Below are 23,275 nucleotides of genomic sequence, written 5' to 3'. Positions count from 1 at the left end.
TAGTAAAACTTATGTTATATTATTAGGTTTCTTTCAAGTTTCAATTAGTTATAATTAATTAGATGACCAAATCTTAGACCACCTTCATTAATTTATACTTATTTATTAAAATATGATATAATTTGGACCCAATTTTCAAACACTTGTACATGTGTTTGGTGATCCAACAAGAAAATTTTCACACTTCAGGAAATACTATTCTTTAAGATGAAGAAAAGAGATTATATTTCAATCACAAATAAAGGGTTGAGATTATGTCTTACAAACTTACCTTTAGATTAGATTACACATTTAATAGAATTGTTCGTATAGGTGACACATGTTATACATCAGTAGTGTAATATTTGCAAATCACATTACCAACTTAGCTACACGACCTTTCAAAATAAATCAAAGAAAAACTTAGTTACATGGAGAAATCTGTCCATTAAATCCCCAATAATTTACAAGTCAAGAAAACCCTAATTATAGGAAAAGTTTAGTACTTAGAGCATCTCCAATGGGACACTCAATCTCTAACACTTAGAGTGTCACATATGATTTTTGGAGTTTTTGTTAAAAAATCATCTCCAATGGAACACTCTGTTAGACACTCTATTATGAGTTGGACACACTTATATAGAGTGTCTAGAGAGAGAAACTCTAAAATGAGAGTGTCTACTTGCGACTCTCTAAGTGTTACTTTATAATTCCAACCAATAGAAAACTTTGCTTTTCAACTACTTTTTATCTATTGAATTGAAGAGGGACATGTGTATTAAGTAAGAGATTTTAGAGATCTACATTGGAGACCAAGCAAATGTAGAGTATCTCTATATTGACACTAAGAAAGAGAATCTTTATTTGACACTTGACAACTAGATTTTTAGAGTGTCTCATTCAGGGGTGGGATTTTGGCCCGGAAACAAGGAATTTGTCCACGACCGTCCGAGTCCGAAGAGTCTGTGATCGTCCGATGACCAAAGAAGACCGTACCCGCCCGCCCGAAACATCCTAACTGGACGGACGCGGGCAAAAGTCCCTGTCCGGTGGTCCGTCCGATTTAGCCCGCTTGTTTTGTCCGCCCGATAATACCCCCCCATTTGCCCTACCCGTTATACCCGCCCGGTTACAAATTGCTTCAAAGCCGTTCAGATGTGTAGGGTTTGATCATAACCTTTAGATTTAATTTAAGGGCTGAAAATCTGAAATAACCTAGAAACTTTATACGAATGCCTCTCCCTCACTCAATCTCATTCTCAGCTGCTCTCACTAAACTCTCTCTCGTCTCTCCTCTGAATCTGAAAATCTAGAATCAAATCAATAAACACTAGAATCAACAACCTCTCAGCCCCTCTCGTCTCTTCTCTCTCGATTACTCGAAGCTTTCTTTCTCTTAATCTCTCCTCTAATTGTAAGTATGTCTAAGCTTTCTCTAGAATCAAATCAATAAACCCTAACTGTGTTTCTTGTTTTCTCTCGATTACTCAAAGCTTTCTCTCTCTGAAACTCGGTTAGGGTATACTATACAGTAAGTTCTTCGTTAAAACTCCGAGTTTCATTTCCTGTTACAGCGAACCGATTAATAAAGGGTTTGATTTTTTCCCCTCAATTTCTTATAAAGAAGAACAATCAATATTGTAATTTACCATTCTTTCGTGATTTTTTGTTTTTTCGATTTGCGAGTGAGGTTTGAAAATGTAAATCTTTAGTTCATTTTTTTTCAGTTTTCTTCGATTTTTTTGTGGGGTTTATTTGAAGAACAGTAGAGGGTTTTTGTATATTTGTTATGGTTTCCATAATAACGTGTAACCTTGTGAAAACTAAGGTTTCTCATAATTAATGTAAGAGAGAGTTTGAAACAAAAAATGATAGTGACGTAGAGAGAGATTATTACTTTTGTTTTGTTCTTCTCTTCTGTTCTTTGATAATTTTTTCATTAGCTATTAAACAGATTTAGTTTGGAACAAAATTTGATTCATTTTTCCATTAGTGACGGATGCCCGATCGACCGTTACCCGAGCTGCCCGACTTTGAAAACGGTCACGGACTGGCACTTTGTCGAAAAAAATCCGAAATGCCCGTCCGTTTTTGTCCGGATGTCCGAGTGGACACTTGATACTTGTGCCCGTTCCGCTCGGACCGGTTAAATTAGTGTATGTTTCCGCCCGTCCGGACCGATTCCCATCCCTAGTCTCATTGGAGATACTCTTAGGGCACCATAAATTGTGGGACCAGATATGAATTTACCTTGAATACATACACATGCGTCATACAATATATTAGGATTGGGGAGACAATAAGCATGTGGGAGTCCTTCAAAATTATGTCAATAGGTATTTATTGGATTCATTCACCTATTTGAAGGTTATTAATATATTTCTTTTTTTGTCGAAAATTTGAAGGTTATTAATAGACCAATAAACTCCATATATTGAATAAAGACAAAATTATAGACATCAAAATCCTGCAAAATATTTAAATTATTTAAATGCACATTATAATGTTCCTCATTTTGGATGACATAAACTTGTAACATGGATGCCACAAGATGAATAGACGGTAACCATTAGTAAACTATTCAAAATATACAAAGACCATTCTAAGATTACTAGGATGACTTTCATCAAAAAAAAGATTACTAGGATGAAAAGACGTACTATAATGAAAATTTGAAAATGCAAATTCCCCAGCTCATTTCAAGCATATTTAAGTTCTATAAATCCCAATTTCTTAAAATTAGCTCCTATGATTGGGATTATATATAATGCCCCTATAAAATGATATTACTTTTTCATATTTTATCCTATTAAATACAAAAAAGTACTTTATAAACAAGAAAAAAAAGGGAAGAATAAATCTTGGTGATTTCTTTGTCACTGCCAACTGCTTAGTTTTGGTTTATGGAAAAGATTGTACAAGAAAACCAGCTTTTGGAATCCATTTTTTTGCCTTTAAAAAAAGTCTGTACAAAAGGAGGAGTTATCCTATTAAAAGAGATATTTCTTTTTTTTGTGAAATTAGGCTAGAAATCCATTTAAAATGTGGGGCAACTTGGTGGAAAAATCCTCCCACTTTAAAATTCTTCTATGCTTTAATATAACATTTTTTTTTTGGGTTAATTTCATTTCTAGCTCCACAAACAGGCCGATTTGGTCATAAATTTTGTCAATCTTGCCAATTCTACTTTCTTGACATTTATAATTACAAAAATTTAGTAAAGGATAAAACTGCAAGACTTTGGCAAAAAAAAAAGTTGAACTTCCGAACATAATTACAAGTCAAAACTGAATTGACCTACATTTTTTTCCTTTTTGTTGGAGCAATATAGGATCTCAAATTTCAAAAATTAACATGCTAGACGAACTTTATTTACAAAATTACCTCAAAATCTATAAAGAAAAATTAAAACATTTTAAAAGAACCACAAATATTACATTAAACTTCACCATCGTAGCTAATGGGATAAAATTAAAGGGACGCCACAATAAGAAACTGATGCTCCCTTGCGTTGCTAAAAGCCTTCGAAATCCTAATGTGGATTGTGGAGTTTAACCCAACCAAACTCAATATGTACACGACATTTGAATTTTAATGCACCTTTTAGCATGTGATTATAACTAGATTAGGGCTTTAATGAAGCTTAAAACAGGGGAACATGTCTACCTGCCTTATATAAACTTTGAACTAATGTATGTTTGTTTTGATGTTTTAAACAAGACAAACTTGATCAACAAATCATCTGTCAATTCATAATGAGAAGTACAATGTTTTTATTTTGTCTTTTGAAATTAAAATACTGATGATACCCGTCAAAAATATCTATTAATGGATATATAAAATAAAATTTTAGAAGAAATTACTTGAGGAGGTAATGACATATATTACACGTAAGTATAATAGATATAAGGTGCATATATTTTTTTTACTCTAAAAAAGTAATTTTTTTTTTCTTCGGTTGCAATCGAAAAATTGTAATTTAATTCTTTGAATAATAAAGACCTACTAATATCACAACCTTATTTGTGGATTTTTGGACCTACTTTTACTTTTATATCTGACTCAAAATACTCTTGATAAGAATATTATCATGTGAAGGATAGAATATTACTGTCCTTGTCACTTTACTAAATTACTAATCCAATGCTTTTTAGCTTTTCATTCAACTTTTTTACTTTTTTTTTTTTTTTTTTTCGATTGAACATGTTTCTAACAATAATACAATATAAATCTATATCGTCGACAAGAAAACACTTCTATATTATCTTTTACAGTGAACTCTCCCCGAATTTCTTGGGTCTAATAGAAATCTCAAGTCGTATAGGTATTTGTAGCAACAGTTGGATTTCATTTTTTGCTTATTTTTTTTTTTTTTTGATAATTCCATTACAATTGGTATTGATACATTTTTTTGCTTATTTTGATATTATGAGATTACTAATTTTCACAAACACAAAAAAGGAATATATATATATATATAAAAGTAGTGTGAAGTGTGAGAACTGCTTAAAAAGGGCTCAAGATTATAAAAAGAAAAAAAAAAGGATAAAAAGGACTCGAGATTATAAAAAGAAAAAAAAAAGGATAAAAATGACAGATGTAGTTGAGTGTTTGGCAAAAGTCCAACTACAGAGAGACGAATTAGACACAATTATGTTTGGTATGTGGAAAATCTTTTAACCTAATTTTTGTCCTTCTAAAACTTTGTAGTTATCAACTTTCAAACTAAAAATTGAGATCACCTAACCTTCTTTCATCTGTTAGAATCTGATTTTTGCTTCCAACCAACTCTTACCTTGAACTTGAACCAAAACACACATCCACAATATAGGCCCAAGCCCAAGCCCAGGCCCAAGTCCAGGTCCAGGCCCCAGGGCCAAGCCCAAGACTTAATTATGTCTATCAGTTATCTAGTTAAATGAATAGAGAGAAGCAACCCTTCTGGTCAGTTTAAAATTTTCGACCAAAAGAACGAAAGCCTAAAACAACCAAATTATTACGTGCTGTACACGACTGAAATAAATGTGAGACCTTTTACAACAAAAGGCTCGACGTAATCAATAATATTAGGAAAAAAAAAAGTTGAGTTACTTGCCGGCATTAGCATGCGCATGTTTGAAAGGCCACATATTAACGAGTCGTTCGAGAACTGCACTCTTTGAAAAGTAACCTGAGAAGCCTTGTGGAGTTGAAGGAGGTGGGAAATCTTCTGCCGGCATTGCAAATGGTCGTATCATCTTCTCCATCTTCTCTAATGTTAGATATGATCCTACTTCTTGTAATCTCTCTGGTCCCATTATTGGTAATGTGTGCTCTTGGTGGAGTGACGCCGCCTCACCGTCGTTATTCTGCCAAGTAAGAAAACAAAAAGATAAGTAAATCCGTCTTGGTGGTGCCTATTTTTGTCTAAAATCTGACTAGGCTGAATCTGAATCATTTGAGTATGACTTGTTTTTGGAAAGAGGCACAATAGTCATTCAAAAATTGGACCCTAATTCAGACTTATTCTATGTCTTAATGCAAGTGAAGTCAAAACCAGACTGATTCACATATTCGACCAAAAAAATTCTTCAATCTGACTCGAATGAAGTCAGATCTCAAGTCAGATCCATTTTCTAAAACTGAATAAAGAACATTAGTTTATATGATCTTTAATGTATCATAAGTTCATAACCCCGTACCAGTATCCGTATTACATAGATCATAATCTATACAGAGGAAAGAGATACCTCAAGAGGACTCAAATCTGCACCACGGCTAAATGTCATCTCTACACGGTATCGCTTTGGATCTTCTAGAGGTACCTGTAAAATCAAGAATTTCAAGTCAGACCAAACTTGGTTATCAGGTCTTTAGACCTATGTATAGTACAAAGTTATATGCAAAGGAATATCGATAATTTGTTGATGCCTTCAACACAGAAGCATAAATATTACCTCTGTATTCTCGAACATTCTCAAGACGATGTAACTCATGTAGTCAAGCTCTCTTGTTTTAAATAAGCGGTCCGAAGCACTTCCACAAACAAGACTCTCTTCCTCTTGTAGAGATTCATCGAAGTTACAGTACCGAAGTACATTCATAAGGGAATGTATATGTGACTCCTGTCATTCAGAATAAATCTCATGTTTAAAGTTTGATCCGAATATACTTCAGAAATAATGGTAGAAACTTTTGACCAAAGGTTGGACAGAATTTTTTACTTACAGAGGTGAAATAAAGGCGCGTGCGTACATGCCGTTCAGGTGTCCTGACATTGGCATACCTGAAATTAGTAAGGGGGAAAGCTAATCAGCATGAGTGAGCCATTAATACGAGTCAGATCTGAATAAAAACATTATAAAATTTGTAATGTGAAGTAAAAGTCAAAAGATGTGAATGGGTACTTTGGATCTAAACGATATTGGGTTTCTTTGTCATCGTCGTCATCTTGGTCAAGTGAAATTTCACTGGTGGATCTCTTTGAATCGTCAGTTCTGTTAGGCCTTGATAGGAAATCAACATCTTCCTTCTTAGAGAAGGGTGGATCTTGGTCGTGATTGCTTTTTAGTTCAGCAACACTGATTGCTTCTTCACGAGTGTTCCTTAGATCAATTAGAATTTTACCCAATAAACGTCGAGCAATCTGATATAAGAAGATACAAGAAAATTTGAGTAACTAATCTGGTGACTTAAGAAAAGGATATGTAAATGTTAATATTGGATTACTAACCTTTGAACCAATTTTTAGCTTCTGCTTTGGATTTATTCCATACTCATTTGGTATAACACCATCTGCGAGTAACTGAAACGATAAAATGAAAGCTAGTCAGGCCAGTTCTAACAATTATCGAACAACCTAGGCTTGCAATATTTGACTCATCCCTGAGAGTATTCATGAATATAACAAAACAAAACAAAACTATTCCAGTCTAACCTAATTATCAAAAAAGCAGTGGGGAAAGTTAATTTCTTTTAAACCTGAGCAACTTTGAAGAGTTCATCCAATCCTTCCAAATTAAGATGAGCATTGTGCAATAGATCATATCTACGGAAAAAGAAAAACAAAAGAATCTGAGTTTGATGATCAATGAGAAAAACAAATAGATTATCAAGTAAAGTGAACACGTGAGCAGAACTACTTCCAATCGTAGTTTTTCGCCACATTATACGAGTCAAGTGTCTTACTTGCAAGAATCGTAAACATCTGGGATTTGCGTTATATCGAATCGACTGCAAATAACATCACAAACCCATGAAAGTTGCTTGTTAGTCGTTCTTTGCAACAAAAAGAAACACAGAAATTTCTGAAACAGTTTAGAGAGGGTAAGGTAAGATAATAGAAGCAAGCGGCATACTTGATAAACTATTTCAATGATAAGAACTTACTCTTTGCGTTCATTATACAAGTCTCTCTCAAGCTTTTTCCAGCGAGCAAACATCAAAAGGAAACCCTCACTGCCACAAGGCAAGCCTGCAGCAATACGACTAACGTCAATGTTTGTCTTCCCTAGGGCCTTTGCTTGGTCATATATAGGAAGTGCCTCATATGAGCTTGTCTTTGCAAGCTCCTCATTTTCATCTTCTGCAAGTAGTTTTACTCGTGCCGTGACTTTCTTAGTCAGTTTGACCTGTCCAGAATCAAATGTGAACAAATAAATTCTTTCCCGTAAAATGTATCTTGTTAAAGCTTTAAAAAATGCAGGAAAACTTCAAACAAGGAGTAGCAGGAAATAGGATCTGAATGTAGGGAAAGGAGAGGAATAAAATCACTCGGAACATAGAAATAAATGCAGTGAAGGAAAGAAGAAAAACACAACTAAGGGGCTGGCAAAGGGAGGAATATGGGAAGAAAGCAAATAGAGAAACAAAAGTATAAGAGTAATAATCAATTCAAGCTTTCCATGACATTTTGCACAAAATGAAGAATGAACAACAAGAAAAAAAAAAATACGATGGAGTTTAGAACCCAGTCACCATATAAAAAATAAAATACGAAGCACAACTCAACTGGATAATGCTTGTACTGTTTTCCTCTAAAGATTAATATGTTGACTTCTGATTAAAACCATTGCATCCTATACTTTTATAGGTTAAGGTAAAAAATAAAATTATAGGTGAGGGGAAAGATAAAATTAAATAAAGTCACTTGAATAATAAAATTACCAGGTTTGGTAGAAGTTGACTAGCATTAGGCGGAAGCCCCGCTCCATCGACCATCCAAGGAGACTCCGAATTTCCTTTGCATGTTCCATTGACTTGTGATGTTTTTGCACCAGAAGTTATAATCTCATTTAACCTTGCCTAGAAAATGAGATTTAGATCAAGGTGGGATTATATTAGAGCATACTCAATTGCTGAAGAAAGTATACGTTTGCATCAAAACCTAAAACATCAATCCAAATCGTTCAGATAACTCGCACCAAAGTTACATACGTTGGTTGTCCTGTTTAATTTACTAAAGAAGCAAAAAGTAGATACTTCATTAGGCTATCCACTTGATTGAATTTTTAGAGCCTAAAGAAGGCAGACAATCATCTTCACTATAGGAATACGGAGGAGTATGAAGAAATAAACCTTAGCTTGCTCCATCTCAATGCTGGCATTTTCTAGTCCATCCAACATGGAAGAGTCCTTGCTAACTAGTGAAACCTTCAAATACAAAACCCAGTACTTTCATAAGACTATAGCATTAGGGAATAGGCAGCGCTTCAAAAAGGGAAAGAGGATTACAAACCAGAATTGGTGTTAACTGCCCCTCCAGGTCTAAAAGGCCTTTTGCAAATGCAGCAGCTGACATCTGCCCGCGTGAAGACAAACTAGATAAATATCGTATAATGGCAACCAGGAGTTCTTTTTTCAATCGATAAGAATAAACAGGGTGAAAGAATTACTTGGTTGATGTGAATTCGAACTTGTTTGAACAGTTAAGAAATACCTGGACACGGCCCTCGTCAGAGCTGTATATTTTCAAATCATGACGATATGTACTATGGAGACGAAGCAAGCCAGTGCCTTCTCCTGCAAAAGATAAAATATACAATTAAAACTTAAAAGAATATCACAGGAGAAAATGCAATAAGTTAATGGGCATAAAATTTTCAGTGAGCAACTAGCTGATCATGGGCATTTCCATGAACTATTTATATGCTCCCTCCTATAAAATGCCAACAAGTGAGTTGGACAGGATGACTGCCTAAAGTCAGGACCAAGTGCAACGACAAGTTTTCATAAAAGGAAAAGAAAAGAAAGAAGACCGAAGCCACATAAACCAATAGGGGAGTATATATATACATATGACTATCTGCTTTCGCACATAAGCTGAACTCAGATAGTTGTTAATCTTCCAATTTTATTTTATCGAGCTGCCAAGTGTCCACCATGACAACTAAAAGTTTCATAGGTCTGCACTTCTTTTTTTTGGTCACCTGCACATTGAGGTTAATGCAGTAATAGGGCGACGTAGTGATACTAAGCCTCAGTCTGATGATCAGGTCCTACTCTAAGATGAACCCAAAAATAGTATACAGAACTAAGACACACAAATAGGAACGTGCGCAAAACGTGTCAGGGAAGATTAGTAGAAATAACCTGGATACATATTGTTTCTGAAGTATCTACCCAATTCTTCAGCCTGGAAAACACAAAAGATATCAAAATATAGAAAGAACTAGGCTTACTATTACAGTTAGAAATCAGTACTGGTAAGAATAAAATTGTTTTAGACCCCTCTCTCTAAAATTCAAGGTGGATGTTTTCGTGCAAATCTCAGCGATTACTTGAGGTCAAGGAATGAAATTTCGATTTCGGTGGAAATTTCGGTCGGTCCAAAAGTGGAAACGTTTCGTAGAAATGTTTCGGTCAGTGTGGAAATCTTACAAATCTACAGAAATGATAGAAATATGATGCAATTATGTATAACAAGATTATTAAACCATAATGAAGCATAAAAATGATGTTTAACATTATCTATTAGTTTGAGGGAGTATTAACAATTACACAGTTACTTCCGGGGGTAAATTGAATAATTTTTTGGCTATAACACCCAAAAGATAACATTCTTACTAATAATAATTAACAAACTATGTTAGTTTGAGAAGGTATCGTCAATTACACAGTTATATTACAGGTGTTACTAAGATAAAATCAATTTTAGGCAGTTAAGTCAAGTCGTAAATCATTCAAACAGATTTAAAAACCATGGAAAACATAACATAAAAATCAAGAAAGATCTAAGCGAAATGAAGATGAAAAAGACGAAGAAATGGATATTTTTCTAGTATTAGTTTCTCTGGTTTTTTTGCTAGACTTCTACTATGTCGGTCGAAATTTCCATCATGTCGGTAGAAATTTCGTTATTTCCCACAACTTCGGTGGAAATTTCGATCATGTCAGTGGAAACTATGCAGGAAATAGTTGTAAGTGTTATTTCGTGCACCTAATCTCATTTTAGGAAACGTTTCGCGAAATTTCGGTGAAATTTCGGGAAGTTTCATTCCTTGCTTGAGGTCATATAATAAATGAATCATAGTTAGAAAAGAAAGCTCCTTCGTTTTCAGATATGGTCCACTTGTCTAAAGTAAAATGAAAAAGATTCTAACCAGCTACCATAGCCACGAATAAGTATGTGCCTTCCATTAAATAATTCAGAGAACAAGCAAAGGTTTACCTGTTTCCTTCCAGCATGTGTAAGAACCCCTCCATACTTAAGAACCATCAGAGCTTCGACTGGACGTTCTTCTTCACCTTCACCTTCGGCTTTTGAAACCTTAACCCACTTTGACGGTTTTAATTGCACTTTTCTGTAGATACCAGAAAAATGTCCACCCTGGATACAGAAGATTTAGAGCGAATGAAGTATTACAAAAATGCAGTCAAAGTTACATCATACTACTCGAAACAACAAATATTCTCTCAATGATGGTGAATAAGTGTCAGGGACACGCCAAACAGACACGGACCAACTGGGAACGAACAGAAACATTGCATCTTATTTTGGAGAGAATAAATGATTAAAGTGATTTAACACTAGTAAAACTAGTGAACCAGGAATTCGGTCACACATCAAGGTCATTAATTCATATTTGGTTTACACAGAAGCATATGATGATGACTCATCTTCTCTCCTGCCATAGTTACTAGAAGTTACCAATAGTTAGTCCTACTGTAGTACATCACCCCTCGCATATAAAAAAGATAGAGATCTGAAAAATGGTAGATAAAAACCTCTTCAAGCACAGCTTTAACTTGGCGAAGCTTTTCAGAATGCTCAAGGTCCTCAGCATCACTGTCACTTTCACGACCAGACCTGAGTGACTCCCAGTTGAGTTAGTCTAAGCAATAAAACTCGTTATCACAAAATAAATATAAGTATGAATATATATCAACAAGCAGTGAAGTACTTAGAAGAACCACTAAGGAAAATGTCAACTGATTCAAGAAATAAGAAATGCAGAAAAGCTCATAGACTGATCAACGTTATTATTTTGTGACCAACTCAAGCTAGCAGGAATGCAGCTTACGAGTCATGGAGGAGATTAACAAAATCACATGCACCTAGTTTGTAAAGTAACTAGAAAGGATTTACGTGGAATTTGGTGCTTCATTCATTTATTCAACTAGATACGTATGTTTTGATAAGAGATGCTCCAACTCATAACAGGACTGGATTCATGAGCCACCTCTTATATTTGAAACAACTTTGTGAAGATACGGGACACAACCATAACAGAGATGCTACACTTTCTAAAGGTACATTATTGATTACTATAGTAAATCATAAAAAATATTGATGTTGAAGATATGGGGCAAAGCTAATGTCAATTGGTATATAGATAGATGATGTTGGAAAATGCAAGTACTCGAGTGGGACTGTAGTAGAAGGGAGAATCATGATCAAACATTCAATATAGTATCAGGCACGTCCGTGAAGCTAAAGTTGCATTAGTAAATGACAATTTGAACCCATGGTGACACTAATAAAAACTCGAAATCAAATACGGTCACCAAGATTCAAAGAGCAAGATCCAGGTCGACCAATAACTTTAGCTTATCACAATCATCGTTACGCCATGTCATATTAATGCATTTTTTAAGTTTCTGACATTCAACTTTATCTACAGCCAAACTACTGTTATTTGATGCTAAAATCCTCCAGTCTGTGCCAGAAAATGGGGGAGAACAAAAGCTCCCCAAAGCTGATCTTATAGCCATTCTCTAACGGCTAAGTTGACACATTAAAAAAATTCAAAAGAGATGACATCATACAACAGAACAGAAAAGTAATGTCATAAGATATTATGTCTGGATATCCTGCCTGGTTCGGGGCACAAGCATCCGAGTAGCATCCAACAAGTCTTGCAACTGAACAGCACTCTTTAGTTTCGTCTGAAAACGGAAAAACAAATGTGACACATTAAACTACTAAGATCTTATTAAAAGTTTGTGAAACTGAAAGGAAGAAACACTATTGACGAAAAAAATATGAGCACCTCGGACCTAGGCTTCCCACCGTTGTATTTTAACATCAAATCTAACAGATTTTGCTCAGTAACCTTCAACTTCACCTTCTGCTTTGGAGTTCGATCCCCACTTGAATTGTAATAAGGGCAGTTAGTGATGAACTGATGATAAGACAGAAGCCACGTGACAACAAATAAATGAGTTAATAAACCTTACTGGCGTATAATAGCAATTACACATCTTAGCTCCTCTGACTGTCCGAATGTGCCAATAATACCACTCCCTTGGCGCGTAAGCCCCTCGGATGGTTGAACTGGTTCATTGACCTTCCACGGAAGTGTCGGAGGAATTGTTGAAGAAAGATGAGGGGCCTTGGCATCTAAGAACATTTTTCTCAACACACAAGCAGCGTCGTCGTAATACCTGTGCTCGGAAAAGATGACAGAAAGGATAAGTGGAGCATAGCAGAACAAAACGCCACCTAGAAGTGTGACGTCCATGGGGTCATTTCAGAAATACATAAAAACGTCATGATGAGAGACTAGCATTACTTGTGGGAATTCTTCACGAAACTCCATCCATTCACATCACATACATATGATCGTCCCTCGCAACGTAAGAGATCAAATCCACAAACCTGTAAATAACATTTTAATATATTGATTTACCACATAATTCTAACGAACTTACATTTCATGAATCAAGAGTTTGATATTAAATAAAACAGCAAGAGGTTACTTTTGGGTGTTGTCAGGATAAACTCTCAGAGCTAAAAGCGTAAGTGATCATTGAATTTTGAAGATAAATATGAATAAACATCAGCTAATGCATCTGGTCTAACTTGGCACAACAAAATAGCATTTACGAGTTCTAGCATCCGTATACAGCACTTTGTGAACCCTGGGATTCCACTGGTACGGAACTCACTTCTCAACTCCATGGTTTCTGTAGGAGAAAAGCTCACATGGAACTTGGAATAAACCAACATTGACCATATTTAAGTATTGGAACGGAATCAGCATACAGAGATGAGAGTGGTTTCGGCTTTTGTTCCCCAGGATGACATGTTCTAAGTATGGTTGTTTTCTTTCCTTTTTGACGGACCTTTACAGGGGAAACTATATTTTTTGCATCTGGAGTCAACATTCAAGAGAACTAAGTAGCTTTTAATGCCATCCCTTGATTGTTTTCTGTAACAACATGAAACTATAATCTATAACTTCCACAATTACCAAAATTTCCAGGAACCTCTTAAACTTCTCCATACCTATCCAAATTAACTTCTAGCTCGCATCACAACGCAGTACAAGTTTATTACGTATCTCGACTACTTAGAAGTTAGAACAAGTAATGCAGCATATAGTACACAAAATTTTCAATGGTATATTCTAGCATACTACATTAACATATGAAATTTGAAAAGAATACTAACTATAACACGCATATTGACTATTATTATGAAATGGACGGGAAACAACATTTTGTTATTAGAGCAATTGGAGAACTTTACCCCTTGCCTAAATGCTAAGCAAACCTCTCTTGCCATTTGCTTCTCACCAGGAGTCAATAGAACAGGATATCTCACCTGAAGAAATTTTACCAAGATTAGCATTTAGCATTTATAACACGTACTTCTATTTAAACAAGGACAAGCTGGGATGGCAAGGCCATATTACATGATCAAACTTTAAAGCATAAATATTTTACTACTTGCTAGAATTGAAGTTGTCAATAGTCAAACGACGCAATATACGATAAAATGCTCGAATAATATACCTGCAATCTTATATAATCACAGTGAATATGAAGAAAATCCATTTATTTTAAGTACAATGAGTAGGCAACTTGTACTTCTACATCACATTTTACTTCCCTATCCCAAAATTTAAAATGCCTTTCACGAGCCTACTTAAGCATGCACAACAAGTTGCTTGGGCAGTTGTACAAAATTTAGTTCATTAATTCCAGTCACTCGAACAAAAAAAAACAGAACAAACACAATGCTCATGTATCTTAATTTGTTTTCTTTAACAACACTTTCAAGTTTCAACCAAGCGGCAGTGCGGAAAGCACTGATATGCATGTGAAAATTGGGCCAAACTAATTTGACAAAGTACTGCATTACGTAAAACTGTGCAGTTCATGCACCACCATTTAACACAATAATTTAAATTAAAAGATGAAAAAGGAAGTACAAATAATTTATTTATGAACATCGTCCTGATTTTTATTGGATAGACATGCTTAATGGTAAGTAGATTACTTCTTTTCCATCAGGATTCCTCATAACAACGCCATCCACAACGGGAGACTTCCTCGCCTCAGCATGTGCATATTCAGGGCCAACAGTATATACCTGGAATGTCATGAAAAGAGGCCATCACTGTTAATATTATTATGGAAACAAAAAAAGTTAAGCTTGTCATGCAGTAACAAGCAACGCAGAAACAGTAGCATGGTCCATCAGGATTCCTCATAACAACGCCATCCACAACGGGAGACTTCCTCGCCTCAGCATGTGCATATTCAGGGCCAACAGTATATACCTGGAATGTCATGAAAAGAGGCCATCACTGTTAATATTATTATGGAAACAAAAAAAGTTAAGCTTGTCATGCAGTAACAAGCAACGCAGAAACAGTAGCATGGTGCACAGGGTGGAGTTACAGAAAGATGACCAATCCAGAATGAACTTTGATAATGCCACATGGAAAGAAAATCAACATTCTAGTATATGTTTTGGATCAAGAAAATACGGGCATGTTTCTTGAAACACCAAGACGAAAAGAAAGCAAGCAAGAGAACAGCAGAGTCATAAGGATTTAGATAACCTTCACATCTGTTCCTCCTGTAGGCATGAATTCCTCGTATATATAAGAGCCATCACGTCTCACTTTTCTAACCTCTGGATGAAACTCACTTGATCGATTACCGACCTGCAGTTACATAAGGAAGAAAGTTTATGTGTTTCAGATCAAGAGAAAATAATGCAGATCCTTGTCCGCGGAATCATATATATTATATAGTATGGCAATGTTTTAGCGAAAAATGAATGGTAACCATTTTACCTACCCATTACAGTGTTCTAACTAAAGCATCCTAATTAAGTTTTTATTTTTTGCTCAAGTTTTTTCACGAGATTTGAGAGGTATACCTAAAATAACTACGACTCTACATCCTCTTACTCATTTTTCGAAGGCATCAAACTTCACACTAAGAGTTTACTACCCCAAATGGATGCCAAAGACAGTGCCAAGAACAAAAGTGGCACTTAACAAATTATGTGACAACTTAATCCAAATGACATGAAGTAAATTGTTATTACCTTCCGAAATAATTCCTTCATGCCGCCGCCTGCAGAACTGGGATAGTATATCATAATACTGTGATTGTCCCCTTCAAAACAGCACAAGTTGTGAGCTCTAAATGCTAAAAAAGTGTTGCCAGTGAAAGAACCTAGCCAGTACTTTATGAGTGGTCGCCTATGGGATTTGCAATTACTAGTACAGGCCGGTAATTGATTACAACCCTCAACTTTAGCTTATACTAAAGCATATGTGTAAGGTACTCAGTAAAATTCATGACAGTGCTGTAGTAAAAAGACAAGCTTGATGATCTTCTTTAGTCACTAATTGGAAAAATAGAGCGCAAACCAGTATTACATCATAAGTAATCCCCATTTTGGCCAATAATACTTGAAGGAATACAGTTTGTGATTGGCACTATAACACAATAAAAATAGAGTTGCAAGTTTGAACTTCGAAGTACTATGTCCATTACTGTTTAATTCATCTAGCATAAAAACAAAAGTTGGCGGATCTCATTCACTAATGGATGACTAAAGAGAGAATATCTTGAGAATGATGATTTATCCTTTTTCAAAAGGTAAGATATAACTCACCATGAATAGGCTTTTCAACAAAGGGCTTCCAGAAGCGCTCGCCGTGCACCTCAACATAGTCGTCTTGCTCAACAAAATAATCCAGCTCTTGATTTTCATATTCTCTATTTACAAGAGCATATCTTGGAACGGGAATGCCAAACATTTCAAGACACTTGATTCAGAGAAGGAGACAAGTTAGTATCCAGACTCCAGAAAGACGCGGACTGGCTAGAAAAAGTAATACTGGTTATAAAACTAAAATTAGCGTCTCTAGTTCCTACCTCATATACTTTCCTTCTATCGTGAAGAAGGTGTTGCTGTTTCAACTCATTTACGAGAAACGGCCTACAAAATAGAACAGACAGCACTGTCATGCATTTGCATAACTCATTCTAAGTCATTATAAAAATTACTAGAACCTGACACCTAATTCTAATTTTTAAAAGATATATATTTACAGTGAGGAATTATGTCTACAAGTTGAGGACCAAAGCAAGTCACGCATATTATTATCCTCGCAGGTCTCAGATTGTAACAATCTGAAGTTCTCAAGGGTATGAACCGTGACCTTTTAGTTATTTTTAGTTATTAAGTGTCTTTGTCGAGAAGTTCAACTTCTCACCCTCAATGGGGCAGAGTCAGACTCCACGAAACCGCCAACTAGTTTGATCCTTTAGTTAACACTATTTTAATACTAATGTTCGTCAAAGGAAGGACTCGACCAAAGTCCCATTTTGGGGATCCTACCTATCACAGTCTATGTCTGTGCTTCAATAATTAATTTCATCCGAACTCCTACTTCTTCTTGTTCCAACAGTCCAACTCTAATAATTGGCTTCCCCATGTTATTGGATTCTGAACCATTAACAGAGTATACTAGAAGATGCCATCGAAGTGATTACAAATCTGTTAAGTAGACAATACGGCAATATTTATAAACAGGTTGTAACGACTAACGATAAGCAGAATCTGTTCATATATTTTAAACAAAGCAAATAACATCCGACAAGTTAAACTTACTTCCGTAAAGCAGCATAAGCCTCAGCCTTCTCAAGAGGGTAACCTGATGAATGGAAAGCAATTAAGCAATCACATTTAGGCCAACTGCAATGAGAAGCAGATTATTTGGTAATGATTAGCCACGTAGAAATAACCAACTCATGGCAAAGTATGCCTCTAGAATAGAATAATTAACTAATAATACGAATATAACCTATCACGCAACATTATACGCTATTAACCAAAATTTAACATCACTACAACTCTGCTGATACCTTATAAGTGAATCATTCAAGTCATCACTAATTATGCATGACAGTCTGACTCACCCCACTTAGAGAGGCAATGCATTGATAAATAATTAGTAAGTAGATAATGCGGTACAATATTGAAATGAAAAATCTATCACTAATTAAAATACCCAGAATAACTTAAGTACTCCGAATGTGATTAGAAATATCAATCTATATTACTCATGTAATGAGGAGCTATCAGAGAAGCCTAATCGAGAAGTGTGTGTGTAGCACATTTCATAGAGAAACTATTAACCGTTTACGACTTTTCATTCCAAGAGAATCATATAAAAATCAAATAAGAAACAAGTTTCCCCTACACGTCAAATGGATTTGATTCTAGTCTACAATAACAAATATGAAAGTAGATTGTGTACCTTTCCACTGGATCCTCGAGAATAACCTTATCTCCGAAATATAAGATCTGTATCATTGAAAACGAAGTATTAAACAATGAATTGGAACGTGATATTGTAACTTCCTTCTTAGGAATCCTTGATGGTGTTTCACCAGTTAATTTCCATGGCAGTTGCTCATGGACCCTTCCCAAGATGCGCATTTCTCGGTGAAATCATGCCATAGAAGTTTAGTTGGAGAGAACACCACCTGGGACAAATTTCATGGTTTGGGTGGCAGCTATCAATAGAGGATCGCCACTATCTATTTACTGACTAAAAGAGGTTTCACTTTTGCTAACTGATGCACTTATGTTAAATGCGACCTCGACTCCGTTGCTAACTGTCAGGCAGTATCCTTGAGCTTCTCTCAATGGACGAAGTCACGAAGATCAAGACACCAAAGAGTGTGAGGCAATTTCCGATAGATCACTCTACTGCCATCTTCTCCATTTAGAGTAGGGGTAAGACGTGGGCGGGGAATATGTCTTTTGTAGATTTCGTTTTTAGCTGGGAGGTTATGTTCCCAGCAATCCTCCTTTTGCATATTCTCATTTTTTTGAATAATATATTAATTCCCCGTTTCGAAAAACAAAGTATAAAATAGAACAAAACCAAAAGGAGAGTGTTAGACAACAACCGGAAAATATGTATACAGGGTTATATAAAAGCTGATTATGATTGACACAACTCACAAGGGGAGAAATGACAAAGCTACAAGTGGATACAACTATTGAATTCTGAATTTTCGCACTAAACAAGCCAGTATACTAGGGAGATTCTCAGTTCTTTAGATTGCCACATGCATATTCATGATCACCAATCAGGATGTACGAAACAGTGTAAAGTGCTTATTAACAACAAAAAAACAAGCTTTAAAAACTGCATCATTATTTTGTTTTTTACTCAGATAAAATCAGAAGTTAATTCATCATTAATTGAAGAACAAATTAATACCTCAAATTCACCGAAAGCTTGAAGCCTATCCAGGATCTGCGCCATTGGAGATGAAAATGCCTGAAATGATTCAATCGATTACATAATGAATACAGAGATAGTGTGTGTAGAATGAGATAGGGAGAAGAAAACAAGTAAAACAGAAAAAGAACCTCAAATCCGCATTTCACCTTCTTTTCCATAACGCAGACACCAATCTTAATCTTCCTGTAGTCATTTCGCTTTTCCTCATCTGAATCCATCTTTCTTTCTTTCTTTCTTCACTAATAAAACTCAAATCAGCAATCAAAACAATCACTCTTCCTCAAACCTTCTTCACCTCCTCCTTTGCTGAGTCTACTCGCATCAACAAAACAACATTAACAACAAAGTAAATAGTTAGAGAGAGAGAGAAAGACGCCATTAATGAAGATGATAGGTGAGTTAATTTTTAGTACATGATTCTTCTGTGAGGTTGGATCACTGGAGATTTGGAGAGAAAGTGAAGAGGGAGAAAGTAGAGAGAGAGAGAGAGAGGAGTCTGCCTTTTTGTGTCACGGAAGAAAGCAAATAGAGTTCTGTTAGCCCCCTATAGACGCGGTTCAGAAGCCGCCAGAATATACAATTTGTATAGCTTTTCAGTCCACATGAATATCCCACCCAAATCTGAATATACACATGGACCTCTTGCTGATCTGGAAAGGCTATCTTTCAATCTACTTTATTCTCACAAGTGAAATTTCATTTTTCTTTTGTTGAGATAAGTGAAATGTCATTAGGCTTCGAAAATGGGGGCCCATTACCACCACAAATGTGATGCGCCGGTTTCCATAGGTGAGAACTATGTGAGAGGAAAGTGTCCTCATAGATGGGTGTGGGACACGTCAAATTTCGGGTTGTGGTCGATTTTATTTTCAACAAAATAACATTTTCAGTCTAACAATTACTTGGCCAGTTCACATCCACTCCAAAAATATATATTATCTACCATATTCAATCTCAAGGTACGAGATCTTGATCTGATTCAACCCATACTTATGTCGAACATCAATCTTTTGAATTAATCTTATTCGATCTCTACTGCAATTTCAATCGTTACAATTTGACTTGCCCTATTTATGTTTGAGTTGTTCCTATGTTTGTATTGTGAATGTTACCTTCGGTTAGCAAGACAAAGTTACAAGTTTCGAGTTCTTTGATTTAATCTTTTTGTATTTTTTTGGTTCAAACTATGTTACCATGACGATCGATGTGACCTACTTTTAAAATAAAAGTTCAGAAGCAATGAACAGACCACGTGTTAGTTAGCTAGTTCGTCTTGTCGTCAATGAATTCATTTCGAAACTCATTGTCTCTCTGCATTTATTCTAATTTTGATCAAAACATAGCTTGATCAGTATACTCTATGGTACTAAGTATTTCCAGGAAGTAACTAATATAACCAACTTTTTCCGGGCGGTAAAAGAAACTATTTGGCACTTTTAGTTGACAACGAGTTCTGACGCTCTACAGTCTCGTAATTAACAAAAAATTGATACTTCATTCTTTGACCACCCGAGGCGATGATGTCATTCATTTACCACGGTGTCACATAACACGGTGGCACACATTGTACGAAATACATATGAAGAAAATATTAAACTCTATACACATGAAAAACAGGTCTTTCTCGTCCGATCAAATTAAGCAACAAATATATTTTATTCATGATGAACCATACTCCATACTTATCTCAGACAAACTAGCCAGATAAAATATGAGAAATAAAAAAGGTCCTAAAATTCCGTCTATATAAAAGCATTTCCATTGCTATAATGCTAACTTAGGGCGAAAGGTTTCTTGAAAAGTAAAAATTAATGAGGTCCAAGTAGCTAGGTCTAATTTATATTACTATAATAGAGTAGTAGAGTAGTATTAACTCATGCATTCCTTTCTAATTAGTGGATAATTTAATATAGGGGAATTTATAGAGCATGAGCACTAAGTAGTCAATGGTAATCATATTTTATTGAAAATGGCTAGAAAAGATTAAACACTCTCTTAAGCTCTTTTTCCTTTTTTTTAGTTGGTAGTGCTCAAACACATTTTCCCTCTTGCCCTTATAACTTTGCTTTACTGAATATAGTGCTATTCCTTAAAAAAGTAAATGAAGTGCTATTATATCTATTAGGTCCAAAAATTGAAGTGAAATGCTGTGGACACACATAGAACTTAGAAAGCCCATACATTGGGAGAGACACAAAGACTAGTACCCACGGCCCATTAGAAAAAGGAAAGAAAAGAAAAGATGAAGCAATCGGTCCGTGACAGGCTCCCTTAAGTTCGTCGACATATCACATATGGGTCTCTCTCCTTTGCACCACCACCCGCACCATTGGGTTCACACACCATGACCACCAATCCACCATCTTACACTTGCATCTTTCGCCCCCTACTTACAGATTAGTTAGTTCAAGTCTCAGAAATTTCATAACTGGGTGCTATTCAGTGGGCCTGGCCTTTGTGACAGATCACCTATTGAATGAAAATTTGGCCAGTTAACCATGATTAAACAAACAAGTATTGTACACAAACACCTTCTTTCCCAACTTTGGGCAGATCTCTGTCGTCGAATACCATTCTCTCTCCCCCATCGTGTCTCTCTGACAGATCTTTCACTCTCCCACTCTACTAGATCTCTCTATATATGTGTTCCGCAGGGGGGGGGGGACCCCTTCACCGGAGTTAAGGGTGGGATTTTGGCCCGAAAACCCGAACGTTCAGGTCTGAACGGTCTTTGACCATCTGATGCCCGAATCGGTGCGTACCCGCCCGACCGAAAGAAACTAAGCGGACGGACACGGGCATAGGTCCTTACCTGGTGATCTGACCGAGTTTGTCCGCTTATATAATCCGCCCGACCGAACATGTCCATACTTGCCCGTTTATCCTACTGGTTATACCCGCCCGCTTATTTTATTTTATTTTATTTTTGAAACCCCGAAACCATATTTCATTCATAACTGATACAATCACAAATTTACAGGGATAAAATGTTTATTCCTCTCGGCCAGATATTTGAGAGTTACATAAGTAAGTTCGCAGAACTTCAAATGTAAAGTGCCTCATGTATTGAGAGAAATTGACTAGACACTGACGAAAATAAGAAAGAAGAAAGATGAAAGGATCCTAAAGATCACAAATTAAAAGACCCTATAGGTCAACAAAAATAGGAAAAAAACTTAAAGAACCACCGTCGTTGTCGTCGGAAAACCGTCGTTGTCGCCGGAAAACCGTCGTCGTCACAGGAAAACCGAGCACCACCAAAAACTTGAATCCTTCTATTTAGACCTCCAATTCTCCGACTCTATCTCTCCATATATAACCTATAAGGATAATCTGCAATGAAGAAATCAATTTATCATTACTCATCATCGTCGTCTTCTTCACCTGATGTTGAAGATCTCGAATCTATTCCTTCCGGTATGTATTGTAGTTGGACATCAATAGTCAATCCTTCTTCATCATGAAGTGAGGCGAACCAAAAACGATTGAAATCTGAGTAATCGAAGTAAAAAAATGTCAATAATGTTAGTACGTCAATAATTTCCTCATCTTCTTCATTAATAACTTCTTCATTAATAACTTCTTCATCAAATCAGATTAATAAGAAATCAATGGCGTCATAACATGTTATTCATCACTGGAAGAACCGAAGAACACATTTATATTGAAAGAAAAAGGGATGAAAAATCTATGGTGGATAGCAACCCGGAAAATCATTATGGAGAAATCAATTCTTAATATTGAAGACCCTAGATACTATTAATGGAGGGAAAACAAACAACAACAAAAAGATGAATGGGTTCCGGCGAAAGGATGACCCTTCGCCGGAAGAACAAACTCAGATCAGATCTTTAACAATTTGAATGAAAACCGCCTGAACTGGTGTTTCCAGGCCAGGAACTGCTTAGTAACCGCCTAGAAACAGTTTAGAAACCAAATGGGCCACCGATAACTAATATCACCGCTATACCCGCCCGCTTATATGATTGATATTAAGCCTTTAGATTTGTATGGTTAGCTACAACCGTTAGATTTCAAGAGTAAAAATACATAACCCTAGAAATCATTTTTCTTAATCTTGTCTTCGTCTCTCTAGTTTTATAGTCTATCTCTTCTCCAAAATCTCAACATCTCATCAATAATCCAAGAATCCAAGAATTCACAGTACACCGATCGTAATCCATGAGAAGAATATTAGAATTGATCGTAATCCATGAGATCTCAAAGATTATCTTTTAATTTTGTATTCGTTATAAAAGCCCCTTTATTTGTTCATTAGTGACCGGTGTCCGACCGACATAAAC

General features: G+C 35.8%; 1 protein-coding gene across 2 annotated transcripts; it reads right to left on the bottom strand.

Annotated features, from left to right (window-relative positions):
* Positions 1–4,904: 4,904 nt before the first annotated feature.
* On the bottom strand, positions 4,905–19,635 carry LOC147563111 (inositol hexakisphosphate and diphosphoinositol-pentakisphosphate kinase VIP2-like). Of its 2 annotated transcripts, none has more exons than XM_086634955.1 (31): positions 19,385–19,635; positions 19,118–19,283; positions 18,948–19,007; positions 17,973–18,019; positions 17,324–17,407; positions 16,585–16,648; positions 16,322–16,475; positions 15,746–15,816; positions 15,252–15,356; positions 14,684–14,776; positions 13,931–14,005; positions 12,972–13,057; positions 12,637–12,843; positions 12,450–12,549; positions 12,275–12,345; positions 11,185–11,266; positions 10,628–10,786; positions 9,550–9,592; positions 8,897–8,979; positions 8,696–8,758; positions 8,536–8,610; positions 8,125–8,262; positions 7,348–7,589; positions 7,147–7,191; positions 6,940–7,006; positions 6,692–6,763; positions 6,366–6,604; positions 6,187–6,244; positions 5,916–6,083; positions 5,709–5,783; positions 4,905–5,327 (listed from the first exon to the last, which is right to left on the bottom strand). In XM_086634955.1, exons 2-31 carry the CDS (start codon positions 19,187–19,189, stop codon positions 5,067–5,069), a joined length of 3,159 nt encoding a protein of 1,052 aa, XP_086491081.1. In that variant the 5' UTR covers positions 19,190–19,283; positions 19,385–19,635; the 3' UTR covers positions 4,905–5,066. The 2 variants fall into 2 exon arrangements, with proteins under 2 accessions (XP_086491081.1, XP_086491075.1); XM_086634949.1 differs by having other exon boundaries at positions 19,100–19,283; positions 19,385–19,573.
* Between the last annotated feature and the right edge of the window lie 3,640 nt (positions 19,636–23,275).

The sequence above is a fragment of the Eschscholzia californica genome, unplaced genomic scaffold (assembly GCF_041429995.1).
Source record: "Eschscholzia californica isolate CP2 unplaced genomic scaffold, dmEscCali1.0.p SCAF_1, whole genome shotgun sequence".
Lineage (NCBI taxonomy): Eukaryota > Viridiplantae > Streptophyta > Magnoliopsida > Ranunculales > Papaveraceae > Eschscholzia > Eschscholzia californica.
Note: the sequence above shows the minus strand (reverse complement) of the source record. Positions and strands in the feature narration are given on the sequence as shown.